This window comes from Schistocerca americana, chromosome X (genome assembly GCF_021461395.2).
Source record: "Schistocerca americana isolate TAMUIC-IGC-003095 chromosome X, iqSchAmer2.1, whole genome shotgun sequence".
Lineage (NCBI taxonomy): Eukaryota > Metazoa > Arthropoda > Insecta > Orthoptera > Acrididae > Schistocerca > Schistocerca americana.
This window is the reverse complement of record NC_060130.1, coordinates 85465640-85484835: the sequence shown is the minus strand read 5'-3', so window position 1 is coordinate 85484835 and position 19196 is coordinate 85465640. Positions and strand designations below refer to the sequence as shown.

Sequence of the window (19196 nt, the reverse complement as noted above, 5' to 3'; positions counted from 1 at the left end):
TACACCTTCCTCCAACAAACTGCATACCAGCAATAAACCCACTCCTTTGTGGTCATTCACCTACCATTTGTCCTGAAAGGAGTCCATTGTCTTATGCCGACATCATATTTGTCATGATTTTAGCCTTTCCTTCTGTGCAGTAACCCCCCCCCCCCTTTCCCCCTTCCCATGTGCTTTGCCGATGGTGGCCCACATCCTTGTGGTCTCCCCCTTCCAAACCCTGCCCTTTCTGCACTTTGATGAAAGGATGGCTGGACAGGTTTTATGCTTTCTTCATGTGAGAGAGGCTTTTGTGCTGTCTGTAGATGATACCATGCAGTGTTGGTTTTTTGCCCTGAATGTGGGCTTTGAAAGTTCTGTCTGTGAGGTATGAGATGTATTACTCCGGGGGTGACTGCAGTATTGTTTATTTTATGTATAAGGCCATTATTGCAGAAATGGTTGAAAGCTTACAAATACCTAGAAAAGCAGGCACTGTTGTTTGTAGGAGTGGTTTGGTACATCGTATCCTTGGCAAAAAATCAGAAAAAAATCATCAAACAGGCATTCAATTGTAGTGGGTGTTAAATTCATAAGCACGAAAAGCCCAAAATGTTCACGTTTAAAATAAGACGAGTAATAGACATTACATGAGTAAGTAGAACTGGCTTCGTATTTTCCATGGAGAAAGTCGTCTAATGGGTCTTACTTAAAGTGGACTTCAACAACATCAGGGCAAAGAAGCTAAAAATCCTGTGAGATTTGAACTTCAGTCTTGATGATAAAATTCTGAGGTACAAGTAAAGAACAAACAGATTTAGTCTTTATTGCAGAGCAAGTAATTTTAATATTTAATGTATTGGGCGTTACATACTACATCATTCTTATGAATTCTGGACTCATTTACATTCTGAAATGTAACTGAGGATTTTTTCAACATTAACGTTATTGATTAGGTGTTCTAGAAGAAGCAAAATTACATTTTTCAAAGTTCTGAGAGCAATAAAGTTGCATTAAACCTCTTTTTCTGAGACATCAATATTTTTGCAAAACTCATAAAATCTCTTCCTCCTATCATTTTAATATTTGGCATAGCTAATTTAGCCATTATATTACTTAATTGTATGTAGGAAACATCATTTTCTTTTGGATTAAATAATGTTTTATCACATTCACAAGATAGCAGAAACATTATTTTCACATCACTTTCTTCATCCACAGCACTTTCGCTTACACCAATGTATTTATATTGCTTAAATTCTCTAAATTATCTTTGCTACTTTCAGCAGCAACGTGAACTAAAACAAACAATCCTTCATTCTCTTCTTCCCCCCTTTACTTCGTCTGACTCTTCTTCACAATCAGAGTAGACTTGGTTGTAGTGAAGCCTTGTACTTGCACTTAGTTGTTCAACTTCCAGAGCAAAAATACCCTCTTTCTTTTCTTCTTACTGAGATACTTTTAGATACGAAGAAATGCGTCCAGCTGTACAAGCTGAAGTGATGCCAGCCCTGTGTATGTGGCATGAAGCACATATGGTCCCATCTTTCCTCAAATGCCAACTCTTTTGCAAGAATTTTCACTTTGTCGGCATATATACTTTTGATACTTTCCACATGCTTCTTAATGTAAGTGTGGAAAGCATCTGCGGATGAAACAATAATTATTCTAGAATTCGCAGCCGTCCAAAAACACTGCACTTTACATTGCCACCAATCCCATCCCGAGCTTCTTTGGCACGACAGCTGGCAAAGAAATACCACTCCATTTCTACACCATATTCACATGTCATATGGCAGATGTTTGACAGAAAAGATTTATTTTTGAACTGTCGTGCACAGTTGTCACTAAAAATTGTAAAATGATTGACTGTAGGTACTTCCGTCTTTATTGCTGTGACAATTTCAGCAAAATAAAGCACCTACAGAATACTTATTGTGAGACAGGTCATTACTAACAGTAACATAAGGTTTGAAAGTACTTTCATATAACCTTAAATGACAAGTGAAAATGGAAATTATATTATGACTCCAGAGAGCAGATTCCCTCCAGGGAGCTCATGGCTCTTTCATGAGGATGCGTGGCGCACATGGAGCCCCAAGCTATTGCGGCCCACTCTTCCCTCTTCCTTCCTGGGCTGTTATTTCCCATCCCCCGCCCCAAGGACCATGCTCCTCCTCCTCCCCCTCCTCCTCCTCCTCCTCCTCCCCCTCCCCCTCTTTCCCCCCTCTCGGTGTCATTACTTATGTCGACCTGGCTATCCACATGGTTTCTTGTATTCCTTCAGATTTTTGTTCCTGTTGCCATTTCTTTTCCGCCTTTCCTTTTTCCCATTTTTTGGTTACCCTTTGGGGATTGACCTCCACTTTTAATCTTTCTGTCCATATTGTGAGCCATCTGGGGAAAACCTCCCTCTCTACAATCTGTGGTGTAGATTCCTCTACCCCCCCCCCCCCTTCCTTCCCTGCCATGCCCCCCCCCCCCTACTCCCCACCCGCCACCCCAATAGGTCACCAGCACATGTAGCCAGCCAGTGTTGTGGGACTGTTATATACCCATCTGGCTGAGCTCCCTCACAATGCTTCTGATATCTTAGCTGTTGCCTCCCCATGCATGCCTATGAGTGGTTGCTTGTCATTCTGGAGCATCGGAACTTCCGGCAACAGCCGCTGTGCCGGATGGCCCTTGCTGTGGCTTTGTGGGGTTCACAGGGAGAGCCCCTGATCGGAGTGAGTGGTGTCAATGGGGATGCTTTGTGTATGAAACACATTAAGCTCCAAAAAACATAGCCACTCTTCTATGTTGTCAATGAATCATTTAATGCCACCATTATGACCCTGTTCCCTTCCCTGGCTACGTGCGGGGAGGAGAGCCAGGCTCGCCGATTTGTTGAGAAGCAACTTTCCCTGCTACCTTGTATGTGGTGAAGTGAAGTCGCTTGGTAATATGTAGTCAGGTTTGCTATTACTCAAAACTTCTTATGCTGCTCAATCTGCAGCCCTTCATGCTTGTGACCATCTTGGTGACATCTTTGGGTCCATTACCCCTCATCAGCCTTTGAATATGGTTCAGGGAGCCATTTCATAGAGACCTCATCCTCCAAACTGATGAGCAACTCCAGGCCAATCAGGAACAATGGGGTGTTCATTTAGTTTGGTGTGTTCAGAAAGGTTGTAAGGATGGTTGGATAGATACCAGCACCTTTACTCTGGCATTTGAAGGAGATACCCTCCTGGAGAAGGTCAAGATTATGTGTTATTGGTATGATGTGAAGCTGTATGTTCCAGCACCCATGAGGTTTTTGCAATGTTTGTCTTCCCACTGCCATTGTGTGGAGAATCCTCTCTGTGGTGAATGTGAACACCCGCTTCATGAGGGGAGTATTTGTGTTTTTCTGCCCATGTGTGTTAATTGTCGCAATCGTCTCTTTCCATGCTCACCAGATTGCCTGGTTTATAAGAAGGAAAAGGAGGTACAGGAGTGTAAGTCCCTTGATCATTTATCCTATACTGAAATTCATCAGAAATATGATCATGTTCACCCTGTGTCGATGACACGTAACTTTGCCTCTATATGTCCTTTCCCCCTCCTCCCTCCTCCTTAGCCAGTCCCAACCCCTTCTCCTCTCCCCCTCCCCTGCAGTTCCCACAGCCTCCCCTGTAGGTGTCACTCCCCCTACCCAACCAGAGAAGTGTCCACCACCCCCCCACCACCCCCCCTCCTCTTTTGGTGCCTGCCAGTGATGAAGTTCCCTCCTAGGACCCAGGACTCATCTCCCCGGTGTCTCCCAGGTTGAAGGCCTGCAACAACTCGCTTGGCCAAAGAACCTACAGTCCGTGCTCCTCAAGGCCACCCACTCTGTCTCAGGTCCAGATTTTGCAAAAGCCTGCTGTCTCTCCTTGCCCTGCTCTCCTTGACCTATGAAAGAGGAGGAGGAGGAGGAGGAGGAGAAGAAGAAGAAGAAGAAGAAGAAGAAGAAGAAGAAGACACACAAGTCTTAGGACAAGGCCCCCTCCCTGTGCACCTGGAGGTGCCGTCTTCCACCTCACAACCTGAGTCTGACATCCTATTTATGGATGTGATCCAGTCCGTGTTGGCGATGGATGGTGACTCAGCAGCATGATTGGTTCCAACTCATTCACCTCCCATTTGGATCCCCGTTCTGTGCTTATTGCTTATTCAATGGAACTGTAATGGGTACTACCATAAGTTAATGGAGTTGCAATCCCTTATTTCCTTTACTCAGCAACTTGTACCTTTCTCCAGGAATCTCATTTTACTGATGTCCACTCGCAAATCCTTCATGGATTCTGTGAATTCTGCCAGACCGCGTCGACACTTTGAGGGCTTCCAGCGGCGTTTGCGCGTTGGACCATACAGATGTCAGTATGTGGATTCCCCCTTCATAGCACACTGGAAGCAGTTGCCGTCTAGGTCCACTTGTATTCTGTAGTCATGATTTTCCATCTCTAAATCTCTATCTCCCTCATAACAGCCCACCTACACCCACTGACCTAAATGCCCTCTTTCAGCAAGTTCCCCCTCACTCTCCCCCACCCCGGGGACTTGGCACTCTTTGGTGGGTTCATGCTTGGCTACCATGGGGCCCCAGGCTTCACAGCTACTTTTCCCTTCTGTTCTGCACGTCTATCCTCTTGCTATTCTTTTTCCCCTCCCTTGGGGAACGTGTCTTGGGTGTTACTGGGAATGTTCATCACTGACATAAGAACAGTCTCACCACTATTTTTTGTTCCCTTTTCCTTTCATTGTTTACCTTCTCCTCTCCTTCCTCCGCTTCAGCATTTGAGGTTCCTCTTTTTCTTCTTCCTCCAGTGCGCTCCTGTAGGCCAGCCCACACGTCTGATGCGTAACACGTGACTGGGTAATGCCTAATTCCCAGCCCCGGGTCAACAGGTTGGGTTCATACATCCCCCTTAGTACAGGCCAGTCCCAGGGAGAGATGATTGCACGAGCTGCTACATTCCCAAATTGCTGATTGGTCACTCTGTCAGGTGTTCGGGAGGTGTGAACAATCACCTAAGGCGGGTGCACCCCCTTATGAAGGGGGAGTGCGCCATCAGAGATGCTGGCAATCATGGGGTTTTTTCTCACAGTGAGCCTATCACCTTCGCTATCAATGTCTACAAAACATAAACAGAATGATGCTAACGATTCAAAGACCCTTCCAGTTGCCCCATGGTTCCTCGTGGTTTCACTTGCTGAAGATGTTCAGTCTTTCACAATTATAAATCTGGTTATTGTTCAGAAAGGTGCTGATGCAATTGCAGGCCCTGTCAAATCCTGCTCTCATTTATGGAATGGCACTTTGCTTTTGGAGACTTCTTTTGATTCTCAAGCACAACAACTGATTTCCGCTTGGCTTCTCCATGGCTATCCTGTTTGTGTCAAGGCCCATAGAACTCTGAATTCTTCCCATGGTGTTATTTACACTAGGCTGCTTGATGGTCTGACCGAGGCCAAAATCCAAATGTACCTCTCTGATCAGGGTGTCATTGCCATCCATCGGGTGATGAAAAAGGTAGATTCCTCCTTATTGCCCAAACACACTCTTTCACTCACCTTTGATAGAGTGGTGCTTCCATCCAACGTCAAAGCAGGCTATGAAGTTATCACAGCCTTTTTTTTAAATTTTTATTTGCATGTCAAGTTCTATGAAGCTCACATACCATTTACCTGTGCGCAGTGTTTTGCTGTGGAGCATAAAGGCAAATTTCATGCTGATTTTCCACTCAGCTGTGTTTATTGTTTACGTATCCGCCTGCTTAGCTGGATGGTAACGTGCTCGCCTCCCATGCCAATGGGCCCGGGTTCAATTCCCGGCCAGGTTGGAGATTTTCTAGGCTCAGGATTGGGTGTTGTGTAGTCCTCATCATCATTTCATCCTCATCACCGGTGCGCAAGTCGCCCAGTGTGGCACCAAATGAAACAAGACTTGCACTTGGCGGCTGAACTTTCCCAAATAGGGGCCTCCCGGCCAATGATGCCATACGCTCATTTCCATTGTTACATTATTTGCAGTTGATTTAAACGTTTTACAGATTCATCTCCAGGCACTTCTGTGTAGTTACCAAAATAAAATGTATCTTGAAGCTGTATAGTATTTCAACAACTGTGCTGAAGTGCCTTCAGATGAGGCCCTAAAAGACTTATAGCAAATAAAGTAAACAGCCAAAACACCTGAGTAGAAAATTAGTACAAAAATAGCTTTTGTGCACTATAGCAAAATAAATCACAGCTGAAGCCCCAATATTGTGTTGCAGAACTGACAAGATGGCGATTGTTCTGTGGTCACCTCTGTATCAGACAGAGATGTTGCATTTTGCATCACCAATTGGAGCACGTTAGATATAGATATGTTGAAAGCTGGCAAAATCAGAGACTACAATGTACAATAATTTGTGAAAAGTATCTTTCAGAAATGAAAACAATTTAAATATATTGTGAATGTGTAGTTTCTTATTTCGAAATTTCAAAACAGTGGAACACATAAATAAAGTCTTCAATGTACCAGTTAATATTTTCATAATATTAAGTAAGAATTGCAAGAAGACCCCAAGCGTAACACTGTTATAACAGTATAAAATATGTATTATCAGACTGCCAGTCTATTTTCAAAAATAAAAAAAGTAAGTAAAGAAGTACACACACAAAAATGATCTACTCTTAATAATATAAAGTGCATGTGTTTTATACAGGTGTGGGAGAACAGAACTGAGTATCAGGCCCCATCACAGAATTTCTACAATTCATATGGAGCACCATATAACATAAAAACAAGTCAGCAACCTCACCACTCAGAAGTATCTGGTCCCCCATCTTGGGACTGGGATGCAGCACAGATTAACCACCAACAGTTCCAACAGCCAGTGGCATACCACCACCAGCAGCAACAGCACCATCAACAGCAACACCATCATCATCATCAACAGCAACAACACCAACAGCAGCAGCAGCAACACCACCACCACCAACACCATCCTGAACATCATCAGCAACACCATCAACAGTCTCACAGTTTTCAGCATCAGCAACAACAGTATCACCAGTATGCAGGATATTCACAGTGAGTATTATTCATGAATGTGGGTGCTACTGTCAGGGTCTACACCTCAAAACACAGTTACTCATTTGCGTTGATTTGGAGAAAATGATTGTTTGATAGTGTATTGTGTTACTTACACAGATAGTAGAATGTTTTCTGGAAGAAGAAAATCTTAGAATGTGTTTTCAATATGCTAATATTTTCCATTATGAATTTACAAAATAGTAAATGAGTTAATATGATAACACTTTTTATGCGTATGTAACTCTTTGTACTGTCTTGACATTATGCATTTTGATGTATGATATATTGTTTTCCAGAGATGCCAATCAAGATCCTTGGAACTGGGGTTGGGATGACTCCTCTAATTATACAGAACCACAGAACAATAATAGGGGCAATAGCAGCAGTCCTGGCAACAATAACAGTAATCCAGATCATACTTGGAATTGGTCTGTTGAAGGACCATCAATGTATCAGAGTAGTTTGACACAAGTTGACAGTAATGCCTCAAATGCATCTGCTTTATCACTAAAAAGTTCATTCAGTGATACGTCCCAGTCATTGGCTCAAGTGAATAACAGAAGTGAAAATCTGAAGAACAATGCAAGTACTTATCATGCAGAGCAAACACCTAGCACTGCTAGTGTCACAAGTGGTGATAATAGTACTGGCACGAATTTCTCTAGTGTTACACCTTCATTAAGTGATACAGATGTAAAAAATACGTTTGTAGACACAAATGTTAACAACACAGATCATAATGTGATACGTGTTACAGAAAAATCAGATTATGCAAGAACTGATCAAATTACTAGTGTACATCAAGGTGTGTTAGGTACAGATAAAGTGACAGATATTTGGCGGAGTGAATTACCGGATAGTATGTCATCTGTAGACAACCATTACAAAGAAAGTGTTTCAGGCCAATCTACCTGGACTACAGATGTGGGAGGAAAAGACCAACCGAGTGACGTCATTAGTAATGATATTAGAAATGGTGAATGTAATGATTCAGTTGCAGTAAGGAGTACACAAATGCAAGACCATAAAGAAGCTATGCCACAGGCAAATGATTTAGAAAATGTTTCAGCAATGGCAGATAGTGTGAAACATACAGTGTGTGCAAATGATGTGCATCAGTGTGATGGTAGCAGCTCTGCAAATGTACAAATAGCAGAAGAGTGTGTTCACAACCAGAGAGTAGAAGGTCTTATACAGCCCAGAGATTCCAGTGTTCCTGCTGATATTACAGACACAGGAGAAAGCTCTAAGGATAATTCAAACAGTATTGCAGAAGCAAAGGAACATGTTGCTTCTTTATTGGCTCAAGATGAAACCAAGATTGTGTCTGTGCTAGAGCCAGAAAGAAGTAGGAGTTTTTCAGATACTAATTCAGTAGATAATAAGCAAGAGGACATTTTTCAGATTGATTCAGATTTGGCTACTGTTAACTTGGAGGCAAATGAAAATAGGATTGAGACAGAATGTCATGCACCTGCAGGTATTGGTACAAATGTTTTAGATATATCTGATGTGAACTGCACTCAAGGCAATGGGGATGTTGAGAATGTGGAAATAGTACCTCCTGAAACAGACTTCCAATCACGGACAGTATATGGAAATGTTGAAGGGACAGTTACAACTGTCTCACAAAATGTAGGTTCGAAGACTAATCCCTATTCTGCAAATAAAGCACTGAACCGCAAACATCATAATGCATATCAGTCAAAACCAACAGTTGATGCTGCCACAAACAGAGGCTATACATTACCTGCAGGTTCTTCAGAAGCAAATGGTAAGACTGATCCAAAAAGTCTTGCTGTCAGGACTAGAAGAACTGTAGATGACACAGAGGACACTGTCAATCTTGAGACAGTGCCTGATAACAAAGAACGTCCAGATTTTGTGGAAATGCAACAGTCTGTCCTAGAACGGAAATCGGTGTCTCCCATGCCAAGACTTCACACTGTACCAGTCGGACAGGTGTGTATCCAGTTTTGATGCTTTGGTGCTAGTAATTGATCTTTTTCCTCATCAGTTGCAGTTTCTATGTCTTACTCTCACAGGATTGTACATACATTCCCATTCTTATCCTCCTTTCTGAATGTACACTCTCTATACAGAAATATGTGAACATGGGGTAATTACTGATTGATAACTGGCCAGCTGTTCTCTAAATCACTATTCAAATATGGTTGACACTTGAAGACTTAAATCCAAATGAAGTAAATATATCATAATCCTTTATTGAGGGAGAGATGTGCCCGTGGTAAAAATGGAATAAAATTTTGTGAAATCAATGCAGCAGTACAATTTACTAAAAACAAATGAAAATTTGTGGTGGACTGGGGCCCAAACCCGTGTTTCGTGCGTGCTTTCTGGGAGTGGTCACCTTAACTGCTTTGGCTTTCCGAGCACATTTCATGGACAGATCCAAACTTCCATACGTCCTCATGTCTGCTTGCCATAGTGCTCACACAGTTATGTGATTCCCACATGGGGAGAGATTTATTTAGTTTTCTTGTCAGACTGCCTTGGTTTTGGCATGAAATACATTAGTACAGTGTCTGTAAAATTTGATGCAGTGTTCCTTCCTTCATGCATGCATGCATGCATGCATATTTTATTTAATGTAACCGGATGCCCGTCCTATTACCACAGTCATTGGTTGATTAATGGAGAAAAGTTGTGAGAGTGCCATTTGTCTGTGAATTCCTGCCACTTGTCTGTGAATTCCGTAAACTGTGGTCTGTGTTTAATTGTATTTTAACTTCTTGTTTATTGTATTTTTTGAGTATTTGCCTAAAGAAGTGTGGGAAACCTCATAAAAACCACACTGAGGCTGTCCGTTTTACAAGCCATGATTGGCGAAATTCCATGCAGGTCCAATGTGGGTCTAGCTCAATTTACTGTGTTACAAGCTAGCACACTGCAGAATCCATTGATGGTTTTGTTCTGTACACTGACTTAATGCACCTGCTCATTAGTGTGGTAACGAACAGGTGCATTAAGTCAGTATACAGAACAAAACCATCAATTTAGTTGATTGGTGATGATTCTGGCACCAAAATGGAAGAAGACACGGGGAGAACCAATATAATGAATTCCATTTCCTGAAACAGTTTTACTGCAGAATATTTGTATGGGGTTCCTCCAATCAGTTATCACCACAATTCCAAAATTGCAGATGTGAAGTTAAGTGAATGCATATTAGAAACTCGGTTAAAATCACTTAGCAGAAGAAAAGCTACTGGACCTAATGATATCCCTATACAATTTTGTACCCGATTATGTGAAAGAATTTGCTCCCCTTTTAGCAGCTGTGTGTCTTAAGATGCTGGAGCATCAAAGGGTTTTCAGCCGCTGGGAAAAGGCGCACACTGAAACCTTTTCGAGACATGTTGTCAGAGACATGTATTCATTATAGGACTATGTTGCTGGTGTCAGTCTATGGAAAACTGTGGAACACGTGTTTTGCTTGTGAGTTAGGACCTTTTCGGAGAATGAAAATCTCCTATGTAGGAATTATCAGGGATTCTGCAAACAAAAATCTTGTTAAACTCTGCTGTGTCTGTTTATCCATCGGTCCAGTGGGCCGGAGATAATGGTGCCCAAGTTGATGCTGTGTTCCTTTGTTTCCAGAAGGCATTCAGTACAGTTTTGCACTGTTGCTTACTGAACAAAATTCAAGTTTATTGAATTTCAAACCAGTTTTGTGCCAGGATTCAGGATTTTGTAGCAAATAGGATTCAGCACATCAATTTCAACAAAGTTAAAGCGTGAGAAATCAATTTCAACAGAGTTAAAGTGTGAGATAAAAAAGAAGATAAGTTACAGTGCTAGGAAATTGTACCAAAATTTAGGAAGATCCATTGAGGATCGACACTTGTTTGTTGCAAGGATTGGCGTTGACCCTCAGTGTAAATAAATGTAAAGTTTTGCACATAAATAGGCAGAAAGACAAATTACAGCTATATTTCACTATTGACATAAATCCCAAGAAATACTGACAGCTGTAAAAAATTCAGGAGTATCGATCCGTGTGAAATTAGTTATAAGAAAACCAGGTGCTAGGCTGAGAATCTTAAGGAAATGTAATTCACCATCATAATAAGTAGCTTTCCAAACACTTGGTCAACTGATTTTGTAGTCTTGCTCATTAGTCTCAGATCAATTTGTCTGTGGATTAAGCGAGGAGACAGAGAGGGATGATGTGGGTCGCAGGTTAGTTTAATAGGCGCAAAAATGTTGTGAAGATGCTCGTCAGCTCCAGAGAGGTGTGCATCACAGAGAGGTCTTTTTTAAACTTACTATAGTAGATGTTCCAAAAAGAGTCAGGCGACTTATTCCTTCCTCCCATATAATGATTAAGAGAGAAAAAATTGAAGATATTTAAGTTCGTACAAATACTTGACGTCAGTTGTTCTTCCCGTGCACCATTTGTGCACGGAACAGGAAAGGGGCTACTAGAAGTACCCTCAGCCGCACACTGTGACGTACGTCTACATACGTACTATACAAGCGACTGTGGAGGTACACTGTACCACTGCTAGTCATTGCCTTTCCTGTTCCACTTTGAGCGTGGGAAAAATGCCTATATGCTTCTGTATGAGCCGTAATTTCTCTTATCTTTGTGTTCCTTGTGTGAAATGTATTTTGGCAGCAGCAGAATTGTTTTGCAGTCAACTTCAAATGATGTTATCTAAATTTTCTCAGTAGTGTTTTGTGAAAAGAACATTTTCTTTCCTCTGGTGATTCCCATTTGAGATCACAAAGCATCGCTGTAATACTCTCGTGTTGATCGAACCTAACCTACTAGTAACAAATCTACCAGCACACCCCTGAATAATTTCGATGTCTTCCTTTAATTTGAGCTAGTGAGGATCCCGAACACTCGAGCGACACTTAAAAATAGGTTGCAGTAATGTTCTATACACAGTTTCCTTTACTGACGAGCTAGACTTCTGTACTGTCCATACACGCTCATTCCATTTTGTATCACTTTGCAGTGTTACACTTAGATATTTAATCGATGTGGCCGTGATGAGCAGCACCACTAATGCTGTATTTAAAAATCACAGGATTATTTTTCCTACTCATCTGCATTAATGTACCTTTTCTACATTTAGGTCGAGCTGCCATTCGTGACGCCAACTAGAAATTGTGTCAGAGTCTATCTTGTATCCCCATACAGTCACTCGACCACGACACTTTCCTGTATACTGCAGCATCGTCAGCAAACAGCTGCAGATTGCTGCTCAACCTATCTGTCAGATCATTTATGTATATGGAGAACAGAGCAGTCCTATCACACTTCCCTGGAGCACTGTTGATGATTCTCATGTCTGTGATGAACACTCTCTGTCAAGGACAATATACTGAGTTCTAGTATGTGAAAAGCCTTTAAACCACAATTATATCTGGGACCCAGTTCTGTATACTTAGACCTTCATTAGTAGTCTGTTGTGAGACACCATGTGAAAATGATTTCTAGAATTCTAGGAATATGGAATCTACTTGTTGCTCTACATTGCTTGTAGAGTATAGCTAAAGAGCTAGAAACTGTGCTGATAAGAAACAAGTCATTCAGTGATCAGAAAGGGGTCTGGTTGGAAAGTTTTGATGAGATTGAAAAACTTTTGCTCCTTTATGGTTTTTGGGAGACTAACTACGAATTTCAAATTTGCCTCCTTGATTTTTCCCCAGATATAATTTTAAAAATGAGAAAGACAAAAAAATCAATTTTTTACTGACGTTTTGCTTACAATTTGGGAAGACAATTTTCGAGTAACGTTATTCGTCACTAACTAAGCAGGACTAAATTCTTTAACATTTTATCCTGATAATGTAATCTTAGAACAATCATGCATTGAAATAATGATATGGAAAGGACTGCTGTCTAAGTCTTAGTCTTCTAGGTGAAAAATGTCAGGAACAGTTCTCAAAAAATGTCAGAAACAATGTCTCAATGAGAATTTGATTACTACATATGTAAAGAGAATCCAGCCAGTCTTGGTACCAGAAGAAATCTTCTTCAGAGTTAGAAGGATGTCTTTAAACCATTCAGAGGGCAACTGAAATTGTAACTGACATAGTTCCATGACTTCACTAATGCACTATACCAATCACTAGACTATTTTCTGAAAGGACACCAGGAGCTTGTTCCTTATACTCTCTGCACTTTGATTGATACTTTTGCCTTAGAAAAATTGTAGGCACATTGACAAAGAAAGAAATGTCAACCACTATTGCACACTAGATTAATGAGTGATGTAAGACCAAACTCATTTCTTTGGCCATTGCAGATAGGTTTCTCATTACTTATTAGAAGGAGGAGGACGAGAAAAAGACCCCCAGAAGATACTTCTCATGTTGAAATTTCGTACAACTTCCAGTGAAGCTTTATGCTTTGAGTATCAGCCATCAAGAATCTATCCTTTAAAGTTCATGGGCAACATTTCTCTGAATTTATTTATGACAATACGTATTTTAATACTCAGTTACTTGATGGGTACAACACATTTCATGTGATGGGTATCACCCCAAGTTGTGTATTGGTTCCAAATCAGAATATTTGTCGAGTAAAAGAAATACCATCAGCACAATGTGTGGAAACTTGTCAAGCTTTTCAGCTACAACATTTTGATCACAATAATGATATCAGATTACCTGCAATTAAGATAAAAGATCATCGTAATATTTATTAGTGTTCAGTACTTCTTATTCCTTTTTCTTGTGGGTTTATAGTAAAATCAAAGGTGTAACAGGCTCTGAGGTTAAAAGGGTTTTTGGAGATAGCTTCTCAAGATATCTTTTATGAAATAACATTTTTAGGTTGCCAGCCATTTATAAACACTTCTCCTATTTACTATAAAACCATCTTCACAGCTTTGTTATAGGCAGTGGAAGAGACTGAAGAATTACATTAAAAAATGTGCAGTAATATATGATCAGCTGTTGTATATGAAAATTCGCAAGTAAATACTGAAATTCCAAATTTCATAAGACTCTGTAGATACCATCTTTTAAACCTTTCATAGAATAAATAGGTTTTAAAATGAAAGGAGGTGACCTGAAAGAAATGTTTGCCAACAGTTATGCCTTTTCCAGGCGAGGAGAGGACTAGATTTTCTAGGCTGCCTCAAGGATAAAAAACATGAACAACTTTGATTTAAATATTAATCTTCTGTTACATCAACCATCTTTTATATGTAACAAATAATGTTATTTGTATCTAACTTCCATACAACTTCCACCACTTCATTACCTTTCAGAAAATTTCATTTATTTATTTTTGTAATAGTGCATTGGAACTCAAACCAGTAAAATAAGTGGTTCGGTAAGACAAGGTATCTTTCATTGCATAAATAATGTAAGTGATGATAAAAATTATAATTTTCAGATCGAAGTGACAGATCACTGACTACTGTTATTTCCATGAGCACTTGCTGCAGAATGATCAATTGGCCAAAAATACGTTAAGATCCAAATTGTAGAGAATTTAATCTCTCATAATTTTGTATAGAATGATTGTGCTTGACAGGTGCATCATTCTAAAGTTGGGAGCAAAAACTCAGAAAAACTAAAATTTTTGAAATATTTATTTTGAAAATCTGAATTGACAAAGTTTGAAATTGTAATCGGCACCCTAAAAAAACACAAATAAAAAAAATTTTTGACACCATCTTCAAAACTTTCCAGGCAAAAATCACAATTTATCTGGACTAGTAATTAAGGAGAGTGAAAAGAAATATAGAATGATATGCTAAATATCATTCATTATTTCTCTGCATTTATCAGCATTGAGATGTTAGGAGGAACTTGAGGAAACGGGGGACCCGTGTGCAAAGATGCTGTACTGAACAGCTTTGTTCTTGTAACTGCACAAGGAAAGATCCTGTAGGTAGTGGCAGCGTCTGTCATGTGACATTACTTGTGAAATAAGCACACCCCCTTTTTTCCCCTGAGAGATTTACTGAATTATTTGAAGATTTCAGACTAACCATGTTTAGTTGTACACAAATTATCCAAATGAATTTTAATCATTAAAGCTCTTAACTGTCCAGTAACGTAATACATGCCTTAAATTAACTGGTTGGAATCAAGGTATACATAGAGAAATTATCCATTTTGGTGGACATAATTATCTTACAACTAAGTTATCATTTTAGATACACATTGTATTGATGAAGATACTGGGGTCAAATTGAACCTGATAGCAAAGAGATAACAGTATAAATGTAACAAAATATTTTAATCACATTCTAATAAGAAATGTGATCATTGTTAGCTGCGACACATTCCTGGTAGTTGAAGAAACTATTCCAGTTGACACCTATATTCATTGCTGTTCAAGAGATGTTTCTGTAAGGTTCGTGTAGATTGACAAGCCAAGTAGGCATTGGCCTAAAGAATTCCTTATGTGTTCAGTTGATTTAATGCTGATAACCTCACTGATCATTCAGTTATTCTGATGCTTTCCTCAGCATATTGACCTCTTTGACATGCTCGCCATGGCAGGACATAATTGTGTTGGAGGATAATTTGTTTTGCATCCTTGCGTGAATTGTGACATAGTGAACCATGATTTTATTTGTATAAATGTCGTCATTGTCCCACATTAGAGGATATGAACTCCAGGTCCTAAGAGAGATGTCATGCTATAAAAGCATAACTACACCTTCATACCAATGCCTTTGGTTGATGAAGGCTGGGTAGATAGTAATTCTTATTGTACACTGATCTAAAGAAAGCCACTGTGACAGTACTGTTCGGAGACATTCTGGCAACAACAACTTATTATGTTACAAAAGTTTCAAATTAAATCTAATTCTGAAAGGAAACTATCATTGGAATCTAGGTATCAGCCCACAGTATGTTCATTTTACCAAAACATAGTCTTATGCTCTTGTTCTCCATGTCACATGCTGTCTGTTCTCCGATGCGCCACCTGTCGTTACATACCACATATGTTCTTGTTCTATAGTAATCACTTCCTTGTGTTTAGTTACTGTGATATGAAATATATTGTGATGGTTGTCTTTGTCTTGGTATCAGCTTGCTTGTTGCACTATCACGGGACTCTTTGTTTCCCCTTAAAACTTACATGCTGCTTTGAATTTTTGGTAAGTGATCTTTCTGCAAGCAATGCATTGTTTCTTGTCTAGACTTTATGTAACATAGCATGTTTAACTCATTCTTGTAAAGTGTTTCAAGTAACATCTGCAATTTTAGATATTTCTTCTTGCTGCTCCTTTCAGACAGGAGCTAGTCATTCCAAAGTACCATAGATGATCTCCCTATCCTAAGTGTGTCTTGATCCCACCTCACTTCTGCTGGCTGTGATGCATGGTATCTTCCTGTGGCTGCATCTTGTTTTGCCAAATAAGATTCAATTTCACCTTCCGATACCTTTTCAGGTAATTGTTTAGTATCTCTCTTAAGGCTCTTGTATGTGCAGATGGTACATTACACCACAGCTGTTCAAGAGACACTTGGTGTCACACTGATTATTTTAGACTCTGGCCATTCCACTGGATTTTGGTAATGTTGACTAGTGTAAGTTTTGACTATAACCCAAATATGCTCATTTGACGGGTTGTTAGCACACACTTGAAAATGGCTACACAGCCTAAACTGTACGACAGTGAAGAATGTAAAAAAGGATATTTCAGTCTGAGTAACGACAAACTTCTTTAGGTGCAATACATAATGATGTTCAGAAGTGTTTAATGTAGTAGCTGTTCTGTTTTTAGATAAAATACACACTTATCTCTCACTTGAGTGTTAGTTATACTTAAAAGTATCACCAGTCCCTTTTCTGCAGTTTCATGTCTGAACATTTGTTATTAGCAATGCTAAGATAAATATTTCTGACAGGATGCTGCAGCACGCGCCCCCTCGACTTGGGGTCACGGACAACAACCACACGGGACTTACTACAGTCCTGAGAATCAAGAGGTGGCTCCAGTCTCTGGATCGAGAGCACCTGGGCCAGATCGTGATCAGTACTTGGAAACTGGACAGTTATCAGAAGAAACTCCTACACCTCCACCTGGTCTACACAGAATGATCCCAGGAGAGGGTGGTGCTCCACCTCCCGGTCTCCGCCGCATGGTGCCGGGGGAGTGCAGTAGCCCAGACACTTCAGTGCAGAGTACCTCGGCCACTGAGGCTAGAGTTGTCACTGGTGTTGCTCGTGATGACAATTTACAGTTGCCCGTACAGTGTGAGTAAAATGTTAATTTACATGAGGGAATATAACCCATTAGATGTAATGATGGAGGAGTATTGTTAGCTGTATTTCAGTAATTGTGTTTCCCAATACAAGTAATCACTAACATAACATAAAAAACTGAAAATTTATATTTTCGTAATATTTCATGGATACTTCTTTGTGTACATGATATTTATGTGCTCCTAAACCTACTAAATCTTAGTGTAAAATTGATTTTTTTTTAAAAAGCTGAGTTATAGAAAGAAAACTTATTTATCTGATCACCGCATTGTTTTAGAAATAACCAAAATCTGACTTAGTTCCATAGCCCTCTAACTCTCATTGTGACTTCAGTATCTGTGTGGCTGATTCCCTCTAATCCCTCTCTTCTCTCTCTTTTTATGTTAATTGTCAGCCAGCCATATGTATCTGGAGAAAAATTTGAGTCTTTCATCCAGCAAATTTTCATTTAACAAAGCAGTATTTACTTTGCAAGTGCCACAATCCCCACCACAATCTGTTTTAACCAGCTAGGCACAGCGTGACAATTTCAGTTCTTTCACATTTGCTCTTTCCTTCTACTGCAGTATTCTTTCATCTTTTCACAGTTTGTTATCCAAACCAGTTCACACCAGTTCTCGTGTAGCTTCTGCCATGTAATCCTTGTAAATTTAAGACTTTTCTTGTGCAAATATTGCTCTCTGCTGCTTAACAAACTATGTATATTCAGGAAGGGTGCTGATAACCATGCTGTTGAAAGCCCTAAAACAACCACCACCACCACCACCACCACCACCACCACCATCTGTCTTGACAGGTTATAGGTAAAACTACTTGCCACACAGTGTTCATTTTTGTTTGCTAAGTGGAGTATGAAAGTCTTGCTGTAGTATTGCTGGTGCTCAGGCAAAAAGAAAGTTCGAAAAAGTGAAAGCCTTTCTCATTGTCAAAATACTCTTTAATGAGGTATCGTGTCCTCACTTTTATCATGAAATGTCAAACAAAAATGGCGTTCTTGATAAAATACCCAAAAGTGAAATATACGGTGACAGCAGAATAATTGTAAAAAGTTATTTGGGATCATCAGACTATGTGATACAAAAGTAGTCTTCTATGTTCACTACATTTTGGTAACACAACCTCTATCCTGTTTTTTTCCTTAACCAACCCAATGTCTTGTTTTTCTTTTTAATGAAAATAAAATGGACACCATAGGGGAAAAGTATAAAAACTTGCAACCACAGCGCACTGTCGTTGTTTATTACATGTCTCTCTCTGTTCAAAAGCATCTTTTCAATCATAACTACAGTTCATGTAAATTGACTGTGTTTTATGTGCCAATCTTTTTACCAAGGAGAAAACTATTCCTCAGTTGAAACTAGTAGTAGTAGCAGCAGCAGCTTTATTCATTGTTTCATAACACTTCACTCACTACACACACACACACACACACACACACACACACACACACACGCTGGTGATCTCTGGGCAATTTTCTGTACTGCAGCTTCCCATTTGTTGAGCTCAGAAAGAGGAAGAGGTGTTAGTATTGTGCTATGCATAGCTTAGGGGTATGTTTTTGTAGAAAAGGAAAAAAGAAGGAAAAAAACAGTGCAAAGGTGTTATGTGGAATGTAGGATGTTTTATAATCATCATCATCATTTATTTGTATATTATATTTTTTACGAAATCCCTACTCTGCTTTATCGGAGTAATCCTTCAATGTACAAAATGTATTGCATAACAGGTACTTTTTAGCTGCCTTTTTAAATAAGTGTATTTTTGCAATTTCCTTACTCTTTTTTGCTAATTTATTGTACAGTTTTATTCCTTGGTAGAAAATGCTGTTTTGAGTTTTATATTTATTTTTCCTTGGTAAATGTAAGTTGAGTCTAGCTCTTGTTTCTGTTATTTTTGATGTGTACAACTGGCTGG

The 19196-nt window shown here is 39.8% G+C and overlaps 1 protein-coding gene across 3 annotated transcripts in view; it reads left to right on the top strand.

The window, feature by feature from the left end:
• Positions 1-19196, top strand: part of LOC124556598 (protein transport protein Sec16A-like) — a 233192-nt gene that overhangs the window by 39148 nt on the left and 174848 nt on the right. For all 3 annotated transcript variants that reach the window (XM_047130565.1, XM_047130564.1, XM_047130566.1), the window contains exons 3-5: positions 6696-7063; positions 7363-9028; positions 16925-17273. In XM_047130565.1, the coding sequence (XP_046986521.1) occupies positions 6696-7063; positions 7363-9028; positions 16925-17273 (2383 nt within the window). The remainder of the gene's footprint in view (positions 1-6695; positions 7064-7362; positions 9029-16924; positions 17274-19196) is intronic.